This window comes from Rhincodon typus, chromosome 4 (genome assembly GCF_021869965.1).
Source record: "Rhincodon typus isolate 14 chromosome 4, sRhiTyp1.1, whole genome shotgun sequence".
Taxonomy (NCBI): domain Eukaryota; kingdom Metazoa; phylum Chordata; class Chondrichthyes; order Orectolobiformes; family Rhincodontidae; genus Rhincodon; species Rhincodon typus.
The window spans coordinates 21582481-21602276 of record NC_063335.1 but is presented as its reverse complement, the minus strand read 5'-3'; the positions used below and the strand labels follow the sequence as shown (position 1 = coordinate 21602276).

The 19796-nt window shown below is 40.3% G+C and overlaps 1 protein-coding gene across 1 annotated transcript in view; it reads left to right on the top strand.

Moving 5' to 3' along the window:
- The window catches only part of LOC109938338 (polyamine-modulated factor 1-binding protein 1-like), a 414237-nt gene that overhangs the window by 291982 nt on the left and 102459 nt on the right, over nt 1-19796 (top strand). Inside the window, exon 21 of the mRNA XM_048595662.1 lies at nt 1300-1453. Coding sequence (XP_048451619.1) covers nt 1300-1453 — 154 coding nt within the window. The remainder of the gene's footprint in view (nt 1-1299; nt 1454-19796) is intronic.

The following is a 19796-nucleotide window of genomic DNA, read 5'->3' as shown; positions in this document are numbered from 1 at the left end:
ACATATACTAAAATCTTGGGGTGAGGGGGTGAATACTTCACAATACAGGCATGCCCTCAAACCAGGTGAGAGAGAATCATAAAGGATAAAGAAATTATAAAATTAGCAACAAGTTAGTTATAGGTTAAAAACTGGTTACCAGTTTATCAATGTGCTTTTTGATTGGAATGCAAAAGTGCAAAACTGGAATTACCAGATGAGAATTCCTTTGTAAGGGTAGTTGATCGTCTAGCCAGCAGTTCTGAATTTGAAGGCAGTTTCTTCTCTTTAAAATTTCTTTGAAGGCCTTCTAGGCTGAAATACAACTTTACTGCTTTGACAAAAAAAAAAATTACTTGCGGAGTGGCACAAATACGGTATATGTATGCGGATGCTGGAAATCTGAAACAAAAACAGAAATTACTGGAGAAGCTCAGCAGGTCTGGCAGCATCTGAGGAGAGAAAAAGAGCGAAAGTTTCGAGTCCAGTGACCCTTCTTCAGAACCCTTCTAAAGAAGGGTCACCGGACTTGAAATGTTGAGTTTCTCCACTTTCTGTTTTTGTTGTACAAATATAGGCTATTGGCTGTTTCAGCATTGCATTAGAAATCTCTATTAAAAATTTTGTAATCTTGGATATGTTCTGTTAAATTCTATTCTATCTTCGTTCATAAATATCCATCCTTCTTTCTAAGATTGTCAAAATCTGATCATGCCTTACATGCATTATATATTGTTCATAAATTAATAGAATTTCCAAGTCATCCTTCCAGTCATTGAGCCTCTAGGCTTTGACAATAGCTTCTACCTGACCTTCCTTCCAATGTGAACCAATGATCCCAGTACCTTGCTTTTTGAGTGGTAAAGATGCAACCAATGTCTACATATTCACTTCATTTTGACATTGATAGAGCTCAGCTTCACAAAGCCTCAGTGAGAATTCATATACCAAGATGTTTCACTTGGTTTTACCATTGTTCTCCAAATTTCCTGCCTGAAAATACTTCTAAGTGTCCAAACTCCCTGTGTCTGTGCTTGCAATGGAAGGTGGGGTTTTTTTTAGGTGTATTTGGAAAGTTGATGCTTTTGATCCTATTTCAGCTTGTTGTATGCACTATGTTGCAAACTTCTCTAGTAAGACCATAACCATAGTAAATATGAGTATGTGTGACATTTATGAGCAATCAATTCAGTTGCAAAAGAGAGTGTACCATGGAATTGTTTGTCTCATTGAAGTGTGCCTTGATACTGAAAAGGTTGGGGCCTGCTGGGTTATGCTACTTTAGCATGTGCCTGAAATGCACTTTTGTAATTTTCTCAGACAAATTGAAGGGGAGCTAAAACACAAACTGAATCTGAAAAAACAGCAAGAACGACAGAATTTCCAGGATATCCTGAAGCATCAGCATGATAATCAGAAGGCAGTATTGGAACTAACCACTGCTAAAGATCAGGTCCAAATTCTGCAGCAAAAGGTACGTGATCCTCAAATGCTTACATTCGAAAGAAAACAAATCCAAACAAGTAAAGACAATACAAGTATGATAAAGTACAAGTATTTCTTCAGATCTAACCCTTAGTGAAGCCTTTTTATTGTAGAATGGGTTTGGTGATTAATTCATTACTTTTCATCCGTTGCTACCAAGAAGTTATAATCTTTAGATCAGTACATTGATTTAATCAATTAAAGGAAAGCTTATTAAGGATTATATCAACCCAATAATATGCAACATAAATGATAAGCCATAAGGTTAAAGGCCAGTTTGTTTGCTTTGATGTTAATACGTTTCAAAATTCCAGAATTAGGAATGAAATTAGTGAATAAGTATTCAGGGCACAGGCAAAGCAAGGCAATCAACGCGGAAGTGTGAAGGACAGGTTGTTATTGACTGATGGGAACTTGGTGTTCTTCAGATTTACACAGTTGGAGAGATGAGTGGTGAAAGTGTCAAGATTCACAGGTCACTTGGACTACATTTGTGACAGCTCACATTGTATAAGTACTGGGAAGGACATGAAAGATAGTCCAGTAAAGGACTGATCCCGTTCAACTACAACCCCTCCACCTAAAACAAGGGCACCGTCCAAGACCATTTCTAATTTTAAAAGTTGCAACTTTGAGATGTCCAGGTATCAACCACAGCAAGATGCCCAATTGGTATACACTTTTTCTGCTCTTGAGAAGGCATTGTATCTCATTAAGGCCCTGGAATGCAGGAACTTCATCATCCTTATAAAGGTGCTCGTGTTTGAGTCAACTGGAGGGCTAGAAGGTGGATTTCCTCTTAGCCAGCAGCACAAGTGGGAGATAGCAAATAAGAACAATGCTTTATTGTTTATTGTTTTCCCATTGAAATGAATCATAAAGAAATGAGACAGCATGTAAAAAATGTTGTTGAATCATTAATGCCCAGTTAGTACTAGCATCCAGTTTTATTTTTCTGGTATTAAAGGGAAGAAAACCAAATCACAGTGTGCAATAGCAGAGTATAGGTAAAATGAATGATTTGGTTCTCCAGATTGGTAGTGGAGAGCCGTGATTGGTGCTTGACCATTTTTGCTTCTTCCTATACAAATGATTGAAATGAAAAGTAAGGAAATTATATCAAAGTTTGGTGATGACATTTAATGTAAAGGAAGACGAATTGAGGAAGAATACAAGACATTTCAGGATACTGGAGGCAGAATAAGAAAGTAAGTGCCGAATACAAAATGTCTAGTATTGCATTTTGGAAAGTCTGCAGTGAAAGGAATTGTACCATAAATTGTAAAGCTTTTAACAGTATGGAAGAGAGGCCTGCTGCTATTGATTCATAAATCTTCAAAATGTAGGGACTCCAGATTGAACAGACAATAAAAAGGCAAATCGAATTCTGATTTTATACATTCAGCATTGAATATAAATGCCAGGAGGTGATATTTAACTTGCAGAAGACACTGGTTAGGTTTTGTTGCAGAATTATATCCCCACAATACTATACTGAAACAATATAAATGAGTGCAATGAAAATTTACTACAATTATCGGAATGAAAATTACAGTTGTATAGTTCTAACATTAATTATGGTTCTCTGGCTAGCAAAGATTAAAGATGGATTGTTATGGAGATGAAGATGGGTGGTCATAGTGATGCCGCAGATGTCATTGGAACCTCATGTCGCTTTAGTTTTGTTTAGTCTCAGACAAATTACAGGGAGAGGAATTGAGTTGGTAGTTAGGGAACAGTACAGCAAGGATCACCAAAATCAACACTTGACGATATAGCAAAGAAAATGACAATGCATTGTATATAAAGCTCCAGTTTATCCCATAGCTTGAGGGTAGTTCTTGCTAAGTGTTATTTTTCCTTAGCCATCAATTTTCCCAAACCATATTTTATGTGGTCTTTTATTGCCATTTTCTTCATTCTAGCGAGTATGGTATATTTGACCGTGCTCTGATTATCTTAAAGTAAATTTCTGTATGAAATATATGTATATCTGTGACTTGATTTAAAAGATTTAGTTAAATTGTTAAATTCAACTAAGCCAGATCAACCATTTCCTGTCATGTTGTTAAGTAACGAAGCATGCATTTTGGAAAGGCAGATTAGGACAGGATTTATGCACTTAATGTCCTGGGAAGTATTGCTGAACAAAGAGATCTTGGGGTGCAGGTTCAAAGTTCCTTGAAAGTGGAACCACAGGTATATAGGATAGTGAAGAAGGCTTTTGGTATGCTTGTCTTTCTTCATCAGCGCATTGAATATAGGAGTTGGGAGGTATGTTGTGGCTGTACTGGACGTTGATTAGGTGACTTTTGGAATACTGCATTCAGTTCTGGTCTCGCCACTATAGGAAGGATGTTGTGAAACTTGAAAGGTTCAGAAAAGATTTACGACAATGTTGCCAGTGTTGGAGGGGAGAGGCTGAATAAGCTGGGACTATTTTCCCTGGAGCATCAGAGGCTGAGTGGGTGACATTATAGTGGTGTATAAAATTATGAGGGGCATGGGTAAGGTAAATAGACAAGGTCCTTTCCCCAGGCCGGGGGAGTTCAAAACTAGAAGGCATAGGTTTAAGGTGAGAGGGGAAAGATTTAACAGGGACCTAAAGGGCAACTTTTCCAGCAGAGGGTGGTGCACGTATGGAATGAGCTGCCAGAGGAAGTGTTGGAGGCTGGTACAATTACAGCATTTAAAAGGCATCTGGATGGGTATGTGAATAGGAAGGATTTAGAGGGATATGTGACAAATGCTGGCAAATGGGACGAGATTAATTTAGGATATCTGGTCAGCATGAACAAGTTGGACTGAGGGGTCTTTTCCATGTTGTACAGCTCTATGATTCTATGATTCTCTGAGAATTATACTCAGTGCAAATTTTCCGCACGCTATTTGCTTCAGTTGTAGCATCACATTTTCACACATACTTGTATTGCAGTATCACTGCACATGCCATCAGGTGCAAGCAAGATATTGGCTTTAATCAGGTGCTTGTCAGAATTTTTGTTCTTCTGTGCTACGTGGTCCTAATATTTAATCTATGGTGAGGCTATTAAAAACATTTTCTTCAAAGGTTCGTTGGCAACAATAGAAATGTCTTCAACAGCAAAGCTAGCAATCAACAGCTCTGCACTACAGTTTATTTACCTGTACTCACAATCAGCACCTGATAGATATCTTTTGAAATGTTTTTTTGATTTGCTATTGAAATAAATTATTTTAGAAAATTTAGATCTTAGTTTGGTACTTGTACTTGGTAGCTTCACATTACGAACTGAAGTGCTTGCAAGTAATTTGGAACTGACTTCCTCTTTGGACTTCTTCCTGTTTGCACTTTGGGCAAGAGTTTCTGAATCCTGCCTCTAGGCTTTGATGTGGACCGAAAGCCTATATTTTGTGCGAAACGTTCACTCATTATGACACCACCCCAAAGCTGCCAGTAAATGCCCAGAGAGCAGACTTGCCATCCAATTAAAGGAAGTTAAAGGACTAATCTGAGGCTTTCCAGTTTGAAAGCCACAGCAGATTGCATTAGAAAGTAAATATGGAGAGGGTGCTTCACCTCCAGGCATGTAAACAGTCCCATACTATGGTGGAGACTTGATGGCTGACTGGAAATTCCTAGTCAACCGTCGGTAATTGGCCTTAAGTTGAACAACCTCCTGTCATTTGCAGGTTTGTAGGTCTGCATCCCCCTGCATCCCATCATCACAAAGTGACCCACAACAGGATGGAGGCTAATCATACCCAGGGGGCTTTCACTTTTTAGTTACAGCAGCGAGATTACTACAGATAATGAAGCTATAGTCAATACACATTTGCAGATATTTGGCAATTAAGGTGTTCTCAGAGCAACTAACAGCTTTTGTCAATCAGATGCATTCCTGTCCATCCATGTTCAGATGACATGTGACCATTGGAAGATTTCCATTCATTTTTGCGCAATATATTCACAGGTCTTTTCACATTTAAACAGTTAGTTAACGGCTTGTTGGAGATGATGGCTGTCCACTAAGGACACAGTTGATGATCCCTATAAGCAGCTCTACTGCAAGCAAAGAAAAATACAATCAGAGTCACATGAGTGCAAGGATGCACTGATTGTTGAAGATGCGATTTAGCTGCCTGGACAGCTCTGGTGGTGCCCTTCAATATTACCAGCAAAGATCTCCAGAATGACAGCAATCTGTTCTCCCCTGAATATAGAGCTGAAGGGAGGAAAGGAAGTGCAGGTAGAGGATGGTGAAGATAACTGTATTCTCTGAAGAGGAGGAATAGGATTAGAAGGAGCCTGGTGTGACCATGGTGCTTGGAGTCACTTAACTAACTGCCTGAGAAACTGGCTTATAGTTCCAATATCCTGAGTCTGGAAAGACATATTCCAAAACTTTGTTGAATCAACTGCCTCCTGCACCCAAATAAAAAATTCCCACTCTCAGAAAAGCACATCCTTTGCTCATTTTCCATTCTGGAAATACCATTCCCCTCAAGGATAATGCCCTTTTCAAAAGGCAACAATGGAGATGACTGGAGAATGGAGACTCGAAAGAAAGTGCATGATTCATTCAGATTTGACATTACATTAACACATTGACAATTTTGTTAACGCTTAAGTGAATTCCCTTGTGCAATATAAAGATTTTTTCTTCACTGATTAGTTTTTGTGCTGCTGTGGTGGCTTCAGCAGATTTAGAGGTATTTTGAACATTTCTCCAAGCTAACAGCTGGCATGCCCATGTCAGATGTTCTCTGGGATTGGGTTCCTGAATGCCCAGTCAAAGACTGCCCTATCTGCAGAGGTGCTGGAGTAGACACGATCCTTAGAGCCAGTAGGCAGCATTTGGGGCTCTGAGTGGGATAAATAATGAGAAAGGGAACACCTTTAAGCAGTGTGTCCACATCTCTGTGCCCTTTCTCAAATTTCCCCCTCATGGTTCACCCACATTTCCCCACTAAATGAGATTTGGAGACCACATTGTTGCATTTCAGTGAGGTGTCCAATGCTAATGTAAAGTTTTCCTCCATCCTACTTATAGTGTGGAGGTCTTTAGCCAGGGTCAACATGCATACAGCTGTCTGCCACATCTGATGTTCCTTGCAGTTGGCCAATCTTTCTGTGGACATCGGCACCATAGCACCCATGTTTAGAAAATACTGCTTCAGTATCTCTCCAAGGATGTGCCATGCCTCTCGAAATGCTGATAGAACCTCACATATTTTCCACTGCTGCTCTACTTTGTAGATTAGCATATTATGCAAGCTCAACAAAGCTTGGAGTGTTCTGTTCTTTCCAACAGGGATTCTTCATGGTACCCCAGTCTCCAACATCTGCTCCTGCTCCCTTTTGATGTGTGCCTCAACAAATGGCAGTCTGGCTGTCTCCCTTAGAGTCCCCACTGAGATCGATGTGACAAGAATTCAGCATCAGAGATAATTATGAACCATATGGCAGGTTGAGCCTGATTTCTAATTCTGTCAGTAAATATCTAGCAGATGTCCATCTCCCCATCGCCAATGGCCTGTCATCCTGTCAATCTCCAAGGCCTTTTCCTTCACCCTTCAGGGTGGCTATCAATTCTAGGACAATCTAAATCTTCATGCCTCATTGAATTACCCTGCCACCCTTACTTGCCATTGGGTGATTTTAGAACAGACTCTTTCTTTGCCTGCCTCCAGTTGCTGTACCTCCTGTCAACCTCTATCAGAATTCATTGAATCACTACTGCCAAGGTCAAAATCTTACCTTCCATACAGGTCAATCATCCTTCATGCTAAATTACATCCTATTGTCAAAACTGTAGGGTGTGTGGGAAGGTGCAATCACAATAGCAAATCTTGAATCTGCTGTAACCACATTAAGAAGCCTGTAAGATTTAATACAAGACTACACATATTTAATGTAAACCTAATAAAGAAATAGCACTTTTTTGTTGGAATCTATTAGGTGTTTTCAAAATTTCAGTTTGAACTAATATACTTTTTATTTACAGTTACACAATAAACTCTAATCAAAATAAAACCATATCATGTCTTTAACTTACAATGTAACTTAGTTTTTTCTTCCTAATTCTAAATTTTAACTGCACTATACATATTTAATTGCGGTTCTGCAATTAGAAATGTTGTTCCTTAAACTCAGTTATGAACAGAGTATCAAATTTATGTGATAATTCCAAATCATAATCCCAATGAATATTCACATGGTTTAAATTAGTTCAAAAGCTAAAAACATGGCACTATTATCTTGAAAATGAATACATATGTATATGTACATTAAACAAAAATTAACCAACTTGAAAGAGGACAAGCATGTGTACTTCCAGCATCCAAGATTAAACTCTTGAGGCTTTTAATTGTGTGCACAAAACAATGAGTGCTGTTGACATCACAGGCAGTCACACAGATACTTTTCAAAAACAGACTTTCAAACAAAAGAAATACTGTAACTTACACATTCATATAGACACGGAGAAACATTATCCTTTCTAACTTAAAATCAGAACTTGCTGAAAACGTATATCCTATTTCTTTCCCACAGGAACTTTTCTTGTGGGCTTTTTAACTTTTTTTTACAATTTTTCACATATTTCAGCTTCCTAATCCCTAAACCCTGGAAAACCCTCTCTGTATCCTTTCGCCTCTCCACTTTACTTGCTGCCTTTAAGACTCTCTTTAAATCTTTTTGGCAAAGCTTTTGGTCATCTAGCCTTCTGTGACTCCATGCCTTATTTCATTTTATAATGCTGTGAAATAACTTGGGACATTCCATTGCCTCCATTATATTTGGCCAAGACTCTTCTTTGTCAGTATTTCTTTGTTTTTATCCATTTTAGTTCTTTCCTATTAGGATTCAATCCTTAATGGAGATAATCAGTTTCCTCTTTTTTTCCAACAACACGCTCTCCATTTTTATGATACCCATAGAAGCTGAGGCCTGCAAACTTAATACAGTGGCTGCTTCCATTATCACATTAAAATGCCATACAATTTTGTATCAACTTTAACCCTCAATAAATTATGCTCTACTTGGGTTTTTTGTAGATTTTATGCTGCGCAGTGCACTTGTCCCAAAAGTCACCGATAGTGGCAGTATTCTACACCTTGTCCTCTTGATCAAGCTCTTAATGATGTCGAGGTGCTGGCATTGTACTGGGGTGGACAAAGTCAGAAGTCACACAACACCAGGTTAAAGTCCAATAGGTTTATTTGAAACCACAAGCTTTCAGAGCGTAGCCCCTTCGTCAGGTGAAGTGAGACAGAAGCACACAGAACACAGAATTTATTGGCAGAGAAATCAAGGGCAGAGAGATCAAAAGATCATACAAGTGGTGTGAGTGGAATGTCAAATGATAAGTTTCTGCAAGTGATCAAATGTGTCAGACGGTGTGAGTAAAATGCCAACAGCTGAATAACAAGCGAAGGGATGACCTATAATCCGATAAAATGAGGCAGAGAGATAATTTTAAAAAATTAAAAATAAGGTGGTGCTGGAGACAAATCAAATCACTGGAATATAATAACAAACCAGTGGAGGCGATGGCCTAGTGGTATTATCACTGGACTGTTAATCCAGAAACACGGATAACATTCTGGGGACCTGGGATCGAATTCCACCACAGCAAATGGTGGAATTTGAATTCAATAAAGTGTCCGGAATTAAGAATCTACTGATGATCATGAACCCATTGTCAATTGTTGGAAAAATCCATCTGGTTCACTAATGTCCTTTAGAGAAGGAAACTGCCATCCTTACCTGGTCTGGCCTACATGTGACTCCAAACCCACAGTAATGTTGTTGACTCTGAACTGTCCTCTGGGCAGGATTGGCAATAAATGCTGCCTGGTTAGCAACACCCTCATCTAGTGAAAGAATAAAAAAAAAGTATAAAAGTCGCACGCTGAGGGTCTAACCAAAGTAAAACGTAACCCAAAACTGTACAAACTAATTAAGATAGAGAGATCATAACAGTTTTGAGTGATGGTGTCGAAACAGGACAGATTTTACAGATATAGAACAGTGAGGTGGAGTCACGTATAGCATGTCATGAACCCAAGATCACAGCTGAGGTCGTCTTCGCGGGTACGGAACTTGGCTTATGCCAATATTTTCATGCACAAGTTCGAGCAAGATGTCTTTGCTGTGCAGGACCTCCAACCAACACTGTACACCAGATACATTCATTTTCTTCCTTTGGACTCAAGGCGAGGAATCACCTGAACATAGCAATATCAACAAGTTCCAGCCCACCATCAGACTTACCATGGACTACTCTTCAGAATCAGTCTCATTCCTGGACACATGCATCTCCATCAAGCACGGACACCTCAGTACCTCACTTTACCGCAAGCCCACAGATAACCTTACGATGCTGCACTTCCTCTACGGACAAGCCCTGCACATACACAAGATCTGCTTAGGTGAGGAGGAATGCAACAGACACCTAAAGATTTTGAAGGATGCCCTCAGAAGAACAAGATACGATGCTTATCTCATCGATAGCCAGTTCCAACTTGCAACAATGAAAAACCACAATGACCACCAAGAGACAGACAGAGGATAAGACCAGTAGAGCACCCTTCATCGTCCAATACTTCCCCGGAGCGGAGAGATTATGCCATGTTCTTTGCAGCCTTCAATGTGTCGTCGATGACGATGAACATCTCGCCAACATCATCCCTACGCCTCCACTTCTTGCCTTCAAACAACTGCCAAACCTTAAACAGACTATTGTTCACAGCAAACTACCCAGCCTTCAGGGCAACATCGGTCATAACACCACACAACCCTGCTATGGCAACCTCTGCAAGACACATCAGATCATCAACACGGACACTACCATCACACATGGGAACACAACCCACCACGTTCATGGCAAATATTCATGTGACTCGGCCAATGTTGTCTCTCTCATACGCTGCAGGCAAGGATGCCCCAAGGCATGGTACATTGGCAAGACCATGCAGATGCTATGACAACAGATGAATGGACACCACGCAACAATCACAAGACAAGAATGTGTCCTCCTAGTTGGGGAACTCTTCAGCGGTTAAGGACATTGAGCCTCCGACCTTCGGGTAAGCATCCTCCAAGACAGCCTTCGAGATACACAACAACGCAGGATCTCTGAGCAGAAACTGATAGCCAAGTTCTGTACCCATGAAGATAGCCTCAACCATGATCTTGGGTTCATGTCGCGCTACATGTGACTCCACCACACATTTTGTATCTGTAAAATCTGCTTTGTTTGGACACTATCACCTTGATAAATTATTATGATCCCCCTACCTTAATTAGTTTGTACAGTTTTGGATTACTTATTACTTTGGTTAGATCCTTGGCATGTGACTCTTATACCTATCATCTTATTCCAATCAATTTGTTTGTCTCCAGTATCACCTTATTTTTTATTTTTTGTAATTATCTCGCTGCCTCATTTAATTGGATGATAGATCATCTTTTCGCTTGTTATTTGACTGGTGACACTTTACTCACAACGTCTGACACTTTTAATCATCTGTAAAGTCTTATTATTCAACACTCCACTCACACCATTTGTATGATCTTTTGATCTCTCTGCCCTTGATCTCTCTGCCTATAAATTCTGTGTCTGTGTGCGCTTATCTCTCACTTTACCTAATGAAGGGGCTATGCTCAAAAGCTTGTGATTTCAAATAAACTTGTTGGACTATAATGTAGTGTTGTGTGACTTCAGATTTTGAACTCCTGATAGTTAATGTTTCACTACAGTTCGGTGTTTCCCCACTTTTCCAAGCAATAATCTGCTAGTTCAGGCCATGGCTAGGCTTTCTATTCTCAATGCTAAGTTCCGTTTTAACCTCCATATGCCTCCTATGAGCTATTCTTTTTAAAACTTGCCAGCTTTTTACTCCAACAAGGGCCCATTGGAGGTTTTCAAGGTAAGTAGCGAATTATTGTGTTCATTGGTTGAAGAATCTCTCAAGATAACCATGAGAAAAAGGTAGTGTTAGTCTGTTCATAGAAAGGTTTGTTAGAGCAGAGGTGCTATTGAGATCATGATTATTAAAAGGAAAAGGAAAATGATTAGATTGTGTCGCTTCTAATATCAGTTACATGGACATGATAGGTGAAGTGGCTCCATTCTATGACTGCAGGGCTTGGAACAGCACATTCAGCAAAGGATATTTTCCTGATCTCCATGACTCAGTCACTTATTGAACAAACTCAGATTCAGCGCATGTGGAATACTTTTGTTTTACAAAATTTTCATACAGGTGGTCTTTCTTTGGCTATTATTGAATTTACTTTACTTAATTTAAATATTATTTATCACTCTCCATTTTTTCATATGTTTGCATCTTTTTTATCTAACGTTGTCCAGATATATGTCCACTGTATTTTATGAAAAGTTACTAACAAATGATGAGTATATTGGTGACACTATGACTATAATGCATGATTAAATGATTGAAATGAAAAAGCACCTTACTTTATGTGACAGTTAAATGTATGAGAGTGAAACAAAATCATTCTATACCAGGAAGCAAAAATGTTTAACGCGAAATGAAATTCATCTTTTAAGTCATGAGGACATCTAAAAGAGTTCCAGGCTAGCTATTGTCAGAACAAGAATTTACACCTATCTAGTTAATTTGTAACATGAATGGATGTGTAATGAAAAAAAAACTCAAAGAAAAAGCATTTACAACGTTAAGTAGAATACTATAAATTTTGGGCAGCCCAATCCAACCAAGAAAAATTTAAAGCCTTTTCCCAAATCCAAGCAAATCTGAAACAAGAATTTCTGCACCTACCCTCAACTAAACTGAATGCAGAACAAGCATAATTTTTCAATTTTAACACCACCCGTAAAACAGGAACCAAGAAGTACACTCCAGGTCCAGGTGGTTCAAAAATACCCACTGCTGCAAAGACCAAACAGAGATCAGGCACTTTATCTAACAACAGTCTCCTGGTGCAAATGATCACGGAGTCTCCAAAGCCCCTCTCTGCAAACAAAGAGTGAGTGTTAATGTGCTGACCCCATTTCTTAGATAGAGAAATATGAGAGACTGAAGAAAGATGAAAACTTTTCTCTGAGCAAGTAATGGAACCTTTTGACTGCCCTTTCCATGTCCCTGAACACAATGGAACAAACTCAATGTCCTAACATTAAACCAACCAACAGCAACCTTATACCCACTGGGTTGTTTTTGTGTGGCTTTAAGATTAGAATTCCAGTTGAGTGGATATGACCCAAATGTTCCTCCTTTAATTTGTGAATGGATGCTCATAAATTCCCTTAAGCAATATTTTATCCCTCCTCCTCATTGAACATTGCCACTTAGTTAATCTTTGACCCCATCATATTACTTGGCTGTCCCACAAGCCTGTTAAAATTGCCCTTATCTTTGAAAGGACACCTGAACAAATAAAAAATACAACACTGAAAAGTGTTCCCACATAGGATACTAAAGTATACCCAGTCCCTGTTTAAAAAAAACCGATTGCAATAAAAACAATGTTCATTATTACCTATCTGAAGATTGTTATATTGCAGGTCAATTCTTGCAGCTATTAGGACTTAAGTGACAAGCAGATGAATGCTGGTGGCTTCCCAATCTGCTTTGATCCAACTAGATTTGCTGGTGAATGGCGAAGACGGTTGTCTGCCATATCTTTTTAAGTCTGCTTCCCAAGGACTAAAGAAAGTGGAAATGAGAGCATTTCAGTAAAGAATGGCCAGGGTGAGAGGAGTGGACCAAAATCAGATGCTCAAATGTGGAGATAATGACAAAGAAGTAGGGAGCCAGGCCAAGTAGTGAGTTGATTAGAAGAACTATACCACTACTTGATGGGGAAAATTGTAGAATGTTCAACCAGATGAGCAGGCTTCACTTTGGAGCAAAGTCTTATCATCTTCAGGCCAATTTCTATTAAGGCCAAGATGCGGACGAAATCGTCTACGATATGTTCATGGATGACAAGGATGACAAATGAACAGACAGAACAGAGGGAAATTTGTAGAGTAGTCATGATAGATGATCCACTGGTAGAGTCCACAGGGTTAACAGTGGGTTGAATTAAATAGGAAGAAGATTAACAGCATTAAAACTGGAGAGAGTAGGATCAGGCAATTGGGATTGCTGCTGGTAATTCAGTATCTTGATGGGCTTTTAAGAGATTGACAAGAGAAAACTATAGGCCTAAGCGTCAAATTTAGGTCAGCGGCAAAAGTCCAGAAAGGACTTTAATACTGAAATGTTTGGGTAGGGAATTGAGAGGGCAGAGTATCTGACACAGTAAAGCAAAAGGCAAGATAACAGAAGAGGGAACAGGGTTCAGGAGGGGTAAAGAGAAATTAGTTAAAATGAGAAGAACGTGGAAATTAAGTTATGGGTTGGGTGCACATGAATGGGTTCAGAGAGTACTCATTTCATATCGACCTGGTTACAAACAAAAGGGCACCAAAACTTGATGATAAACAAGAAGTAGGAAATAGAGAGCAGTTAATGTTAGAAGTCCTGCAGTGGGATAATGATGACTGTGATAGGATAGAATCAATATGGAACTTTGACAAATTGTTATCTGAGTTCAGAGGCAGGTGTAATAAGTAAAATATGGAAGTTGTTTGAGGGTAGAGTATTGGAGGATTGGGTTATTTTGAAAGAACGAGAATGCAGGAAGTGCTACAGGACTGTAAAGATTGTGGTGAAAATGGAGGACATCATCAATTCCAGAAGCAGTAGAGTTTTGCTCTTTGGAGCAGACCAATGAGTTTCTAGCTGGGAACCAACTCAGCTGAGGTTTAAGTTTAGTAACAGTAATATCAGTGGTAGAGGAAGGAGCAAAGTAAACCATTCAATATTATTTTAAATATCATGACAGAACAGATCCAGAAGTTGGGCCTTATTGTATAGCCAGAGTAGCCCAGAGTAGAAGCATGTGCTAGATTTCAATAGAAGATGAGGAATTTGGAGCCAAGTATGGGAAAAAAATCTGAATCTACATTTTCTAGATCTTTTCCATATCTCATAAAGGAAATAAAAACATCTTTAATCATTTAATATTAACATGCTTAATAGCAGCTGACTCAGGTATACAAGCAACCATGTCCTCCATACGCAAGAGATGTCCTCAAGAGATCTCTCCCATCCTAGTTCTACTCTGTTCTGTCAGTTGTGTACTACTTTGTCCTGTAAGAGAGAAGGAAGTATAAGGGAAGTGCAGCATTGGGGCTCAGTCATTAGCACTGCTACCTCACAGTGCCAGGGACCCAGGTTTGATTCCACCCTCGGGCGACTGTCTGTGTGCAGTTTGCATGTCATCCCTGTGTCAGTGTGGATTTCCTCTGAGTGCTCTGGTTTCCTCCAACATTCTTCATCACCTCCACTTTCATATCTATATGCTGCCCATCAGCAATACAGTCCAAAAGCATGCCAGGTTTCACACATATACTGACAACATGTATCTCCAACTCAGTAACACTTCCCTTTCAACCTCCGCACTGCCACTGTACGATCAGACAGCTGAACCAAATTAGGAAGGGATAGAAAGACTTTGTCCCTTTTCCATTGAAAAGTACAAGTCTGTAGGGCCTTTAAAATTACGAAAGGTTTTCATTAGGTGGATACAGAGAGAATGTTGTCTTGTGTGGGGAAGACTAACCTAGAGGCTGTGAGTATAAGATAGTCACCAACAAATCCAATAGGAAATTCAGAAGAAACATCTTTTCCCAAACAGTTGTGAGATTTGCTGCCGTAGGGAGTGATTGAAATGAATAATATAGATGCTTGGGAAGAGAAACTCGGCAATCATTTGTTCTGGCCACATCATGCGTGTTCTCTGAGGATCTGTGAACTTTGAATTTTTATAGCTCATTGGGAGTGCAGTGGGACAGAGTGGAATCACTGCAAGTTTGGTGAGGAAGGGAGGGAAGCTTTTTCTCATTTTCTATTTTTGTCAGCTTGCAGGTGACCAGCTGTTAAAAAGGTACACAAGAGTAAGTTTGAAACAATTTCAAAGAATGACATCCCAGGAGAAATGTAGGTTCGCTAATATCTAATCTTCAGTTTATAGTTAACAGCACAAAAGTAAATTTAAACTATAGCAGGCAGTATGATCATGTAGAATGCACACCCAGTGACATTTGGGAAACCTTGAAAACTTCACATAACTGAAATGATCATGTGTAGTTGTTATGGACCAGACCAACCCCACCCCCCCTCCAATCAAAACATATCAAAGAGATAGCCTAGATCCTAACTTTTTCTTACTTTAAAGGCAAGTGCCAGGCATTGCATTTCAGATACAATTCAATTGGACAATCTACCAGGCTTGAAGCAACACACACTCTATTAATTCACTATAGTTAAAATAAAAACAAAAGAAAGAAAGCTTGGTCTAACTTTAACTCTATTGGAAAACTTAACTGAATGATATATTATTTAACTACTAAACCATAACTGTTCTAATATGGTAACATCCAATAAACACACACTTGGCAAAGGCAAATTCAGTAAAATAGATTGTTCAAATGCAATTTTAGCAATAGGAAGAGAACTCCAGCTTTTAACTGTAACAAAGTGACAGAGAGAGATGTAGCAGCTTTCACAATCCCAACAGCGACTGAAAGGTAAACTAAAAATCCTGGTTCTGTGGGAGGTTGACCCCATACATTCAAGCTGTTTCTCTTGATCCAACTTTAAAGAAAGAAAATCCCAAAGCCTCACAAGCTGTTTACTTTATCGGCTTGAAGCAGACAACTTGGTACCTCTGTCTCAATCTCTCTTCATTTAAAAAAAGGACAAAGTACACCTCTTAAATCCATAATGTTGTCATATGGTAACTATGACTGGTTGCAGAAATTTGAGCTTATGAAATTTGAGTGGAGACTGGAGTCACTTGTTATGCATCCATGAGAGTTACATGGATAGCGCCTTCAGAGGCATTGTCGTACAGCAGGTTAGGGGTAAAGCAGGCAGATAGAGAATGGACGACTGCTAGACAGTTCAACAGAACCATCCTGTATTGTAAGAAGCCCTGAGGTCCCACTCAAGATTTGGTTTTCTATTCTGGATACTGCTTTGGTTGATGGTTCCTCAGAGGAAGGCAGCGAGAACCAGGCCCTTGGCATCATGGGTTGGCTATCTGTACAAGCAGGAAGGAAGAAGAGTGGAAGGACAGTAATGATGGGGATTCATGAGGTGATGGGACAACATAGAAACATAGAACATAGAACAGTACAGCACATTACAGGTCCTTCAGCCCACGATGTTGTGCTGACCTATTATCCTACTAAGATCAAACGATCCTACATACCCTACATTTTACTATCATCCATGTGCCTATCCAAGAGTCGCTTAAATGTCCCTAATATATCTGACTCCACTACCACCGCTGGCAGCGCATTTCACACACCCACCACTCTCTGAACCTACCTCTGACATCTCCCCTATAACTTCCTCGAATCACTTTAAAATTATGCCCCCTTGTAATAGTCATTTTTGCCCTGGGAAAAAGTCTCTGGCTATTCACTCTATCTATGCCTCTCATCATCTTGTACACCTCTATCAAGTCACCTCTCATCCTTCTTTGCTCAAATGAGAAAAGTCCTAGCTCCCTCAATCTTTCCTCATAAGACCTGCCCTCCATTCCAGGCAGCATCCTGGTAAATCTCCTCTGCACCCTCTCTAAAGCTTCTTCATCCTTCCTATAACGAGGCGACCAGAACTGAACACAATATTCCAACTGTGGTCTAACTAGGGTTTTATAGAGCTGCAGCATAACCTCGCGGCCTTAAACTCAATTCCCCTGCCAATGAAAGCCAACACACCGTACGCCTTCTTAACAACCCGATCAACATGGATGGCAACTTTGAGGGATCTATGGACATGGACCCCAAGATCCCTCTGTTTGTCCACACTGCTGAGAATCCTGCCATTAACCCTGTATTCTGCATTCAAATTCGACCTTCCAAAATGAATCACTTCATACTTTTCCGGGTTGAATTCCATCTGCCACTTTTTTGCCCAGCTCTGCATCCTGTCAATGTAATGTTGCAACCTACAACAGCCCTCCACACTATCCAATACTCCACCAAACTTTGTGTCATCAGCAAACTTACCAACCCACTCTTCCACTTCCTCATCCAAATCATTTACAAAAATCACAAAGAGCAGGGGTCCCAGGACAGATCCCTGCGGAACGCCACGGTCATCGAGCTCCAGGCTGAATACTTTCCATCTACTACCACCCTCTGTCTTCTATTGGACAGCGAATTCTGTATCCAGACAGCCAGATTTCCCTGGACCCATGCCTCCCTTAGTTTCTGAATGAGCCTACCATGGGGAACCTTATCAAATGCCTTGCTAAAATCCATATACACCACATCCACTGTTCTACTTTCATTGATGTGTTTTGTCACATCCTCAATGAATTCAATAAGACTTGTGAGGCATGACCTGACACTCACAAAGCCATGCTGACTATTTCTAATCAAACTGTGCTTCTCTAGATAATCATAAATACTATCTCTCAGAATCCTCTCCAATAATTTGTCCACCACAGAAGTAAGACTGACTGGTCTGTAATTCCCAGGATTATCCCTATTCCCTTTCTTGAACAAGCGAATGACATTTGCCACCCTTCAAACATCTGGCACTACTCCAGTGGACAGTGTGGGCACAAAGATCATCACTAAAGGCGCAGCAATTTCTTCCCTCGCTTCCCCTAGGAACCTTGGGTATATCCTGTCTGGCCCAGGGGACTTATCTATCCTCATGTTTTTGAAAATTTCTAGCACATCCTCCTTCCTAACATCAACCTGTTCGAGCATATCAGCCTATTTCATACTGTCCTCACAAACTACAAGGTCCCTCTCACTGGTGAATACTGAAGCAAAGTATTCATTAAGGACCTCCCCCACCTTCTCCGACTCCACACGCAAGTTCCCTCCACTATCCCTGGTCGACCCTACCCTCACTCTGGCTATTCTCTTGTTCCTAACATAAGTAAAGAACACCTTGGGGTTTTCCTTAATCCTATCTGCCAAGGCTTTTTCATACCCCTTCCAGTTCTCCTAAGTCCATTCTTCAGTTCCTTCCTGGCTACCTTGTAACCCTGTAGACCCCTGTCCAATTCTTGCTTCCTCAACCTTAAATAAGCTTCCTTCTTCCTCTTGATAGATGTTTCACATATCTTGTCATCCAAGGTTCCTTCACCTTACCATCCCTTCCTTGCCTCAGTGGGACAAACATATCCAGCACTCATAGCAAGTGCTCCCTAAACAACCTCCACATTTCTGTTGTGCATTTCCTAAGAACATCTGTTCCCAAATTATGCTCTGCAGTTCCTAATAGCAATGTAATTCCCCCTCCCCCAATTCAATACTTTCCCATATCGTCTGCTCTTATCCCTCTCCATGACTATAGTAAAGGTCAGGGAGTTGTGATCACTATCACCGAAGTGCTGTTCCACTGAGAGATCTGACACCTGGCCTGGTTCGTTGCCAAGCATTAAATCCAATATGGCCTTTCCTCTAGTCGGCCTGTCTACATATTGGTCAGAAATCCTTCCTGGACACACCTGATAAAATCTGCTCCATCCAAACTATTTGCACTTCGGAGGTTCCACTTGATATTAGGGAAGTTGAAGTCACCCATGACAACTACCCTATAACTTCTGCACCGTTCCAAAATCTGCCCCCAATCTGTCCCTCAGTGTCTGTGTTGCTATTGGGTGGTCTATAGAAAACTCCCAATAAAGTGACTGCTCCTTTCTTGTTTCTGATTTCCACCCATACTGACTCAGTAGACAAACCCTCCTCGACAACCTCCCTTTCTGCAGCTGTAAAACTATCCCTGATTAGCAATGCCACTCCGCCACCCCTTTTACCTCCCTCCCTATTTCTTTGGAAACATTTAAATCACAGAACATCCAACAGCCATTCTTGCCCTTGTGTTATCCATGTCTCCGTAATGGCCACAACATCTTACTCCCAGTACTGATCCATGCTCTAAGTTTGTCACCCTTAGTCCTGACACTTCTTGCGTTAAAATAGACATACTTCAACCCGTTGCACTGACTGCAACTTGCCCTATCAACTGTCTGTCCTTCCTCACAGACTCTCTGCATGCTGTATCTGCCTGTACACCAGCTACCCCATCCTCTGACCTGTAGCTCTGGTTCCCATCCCCCCGCCAAACTAGTTTAAACCCTCCTGAAGAGTCTAGCAAACGTCCCACCCAGGATATTGGTGCCCTTCCAGTTCAAGTGCTACCCATCCCTCTTGTACAAGTCCCACCTTTCCCAGAAGGTATCCCAATGATCCACATATCTGAAGCCCTCCCTCCTA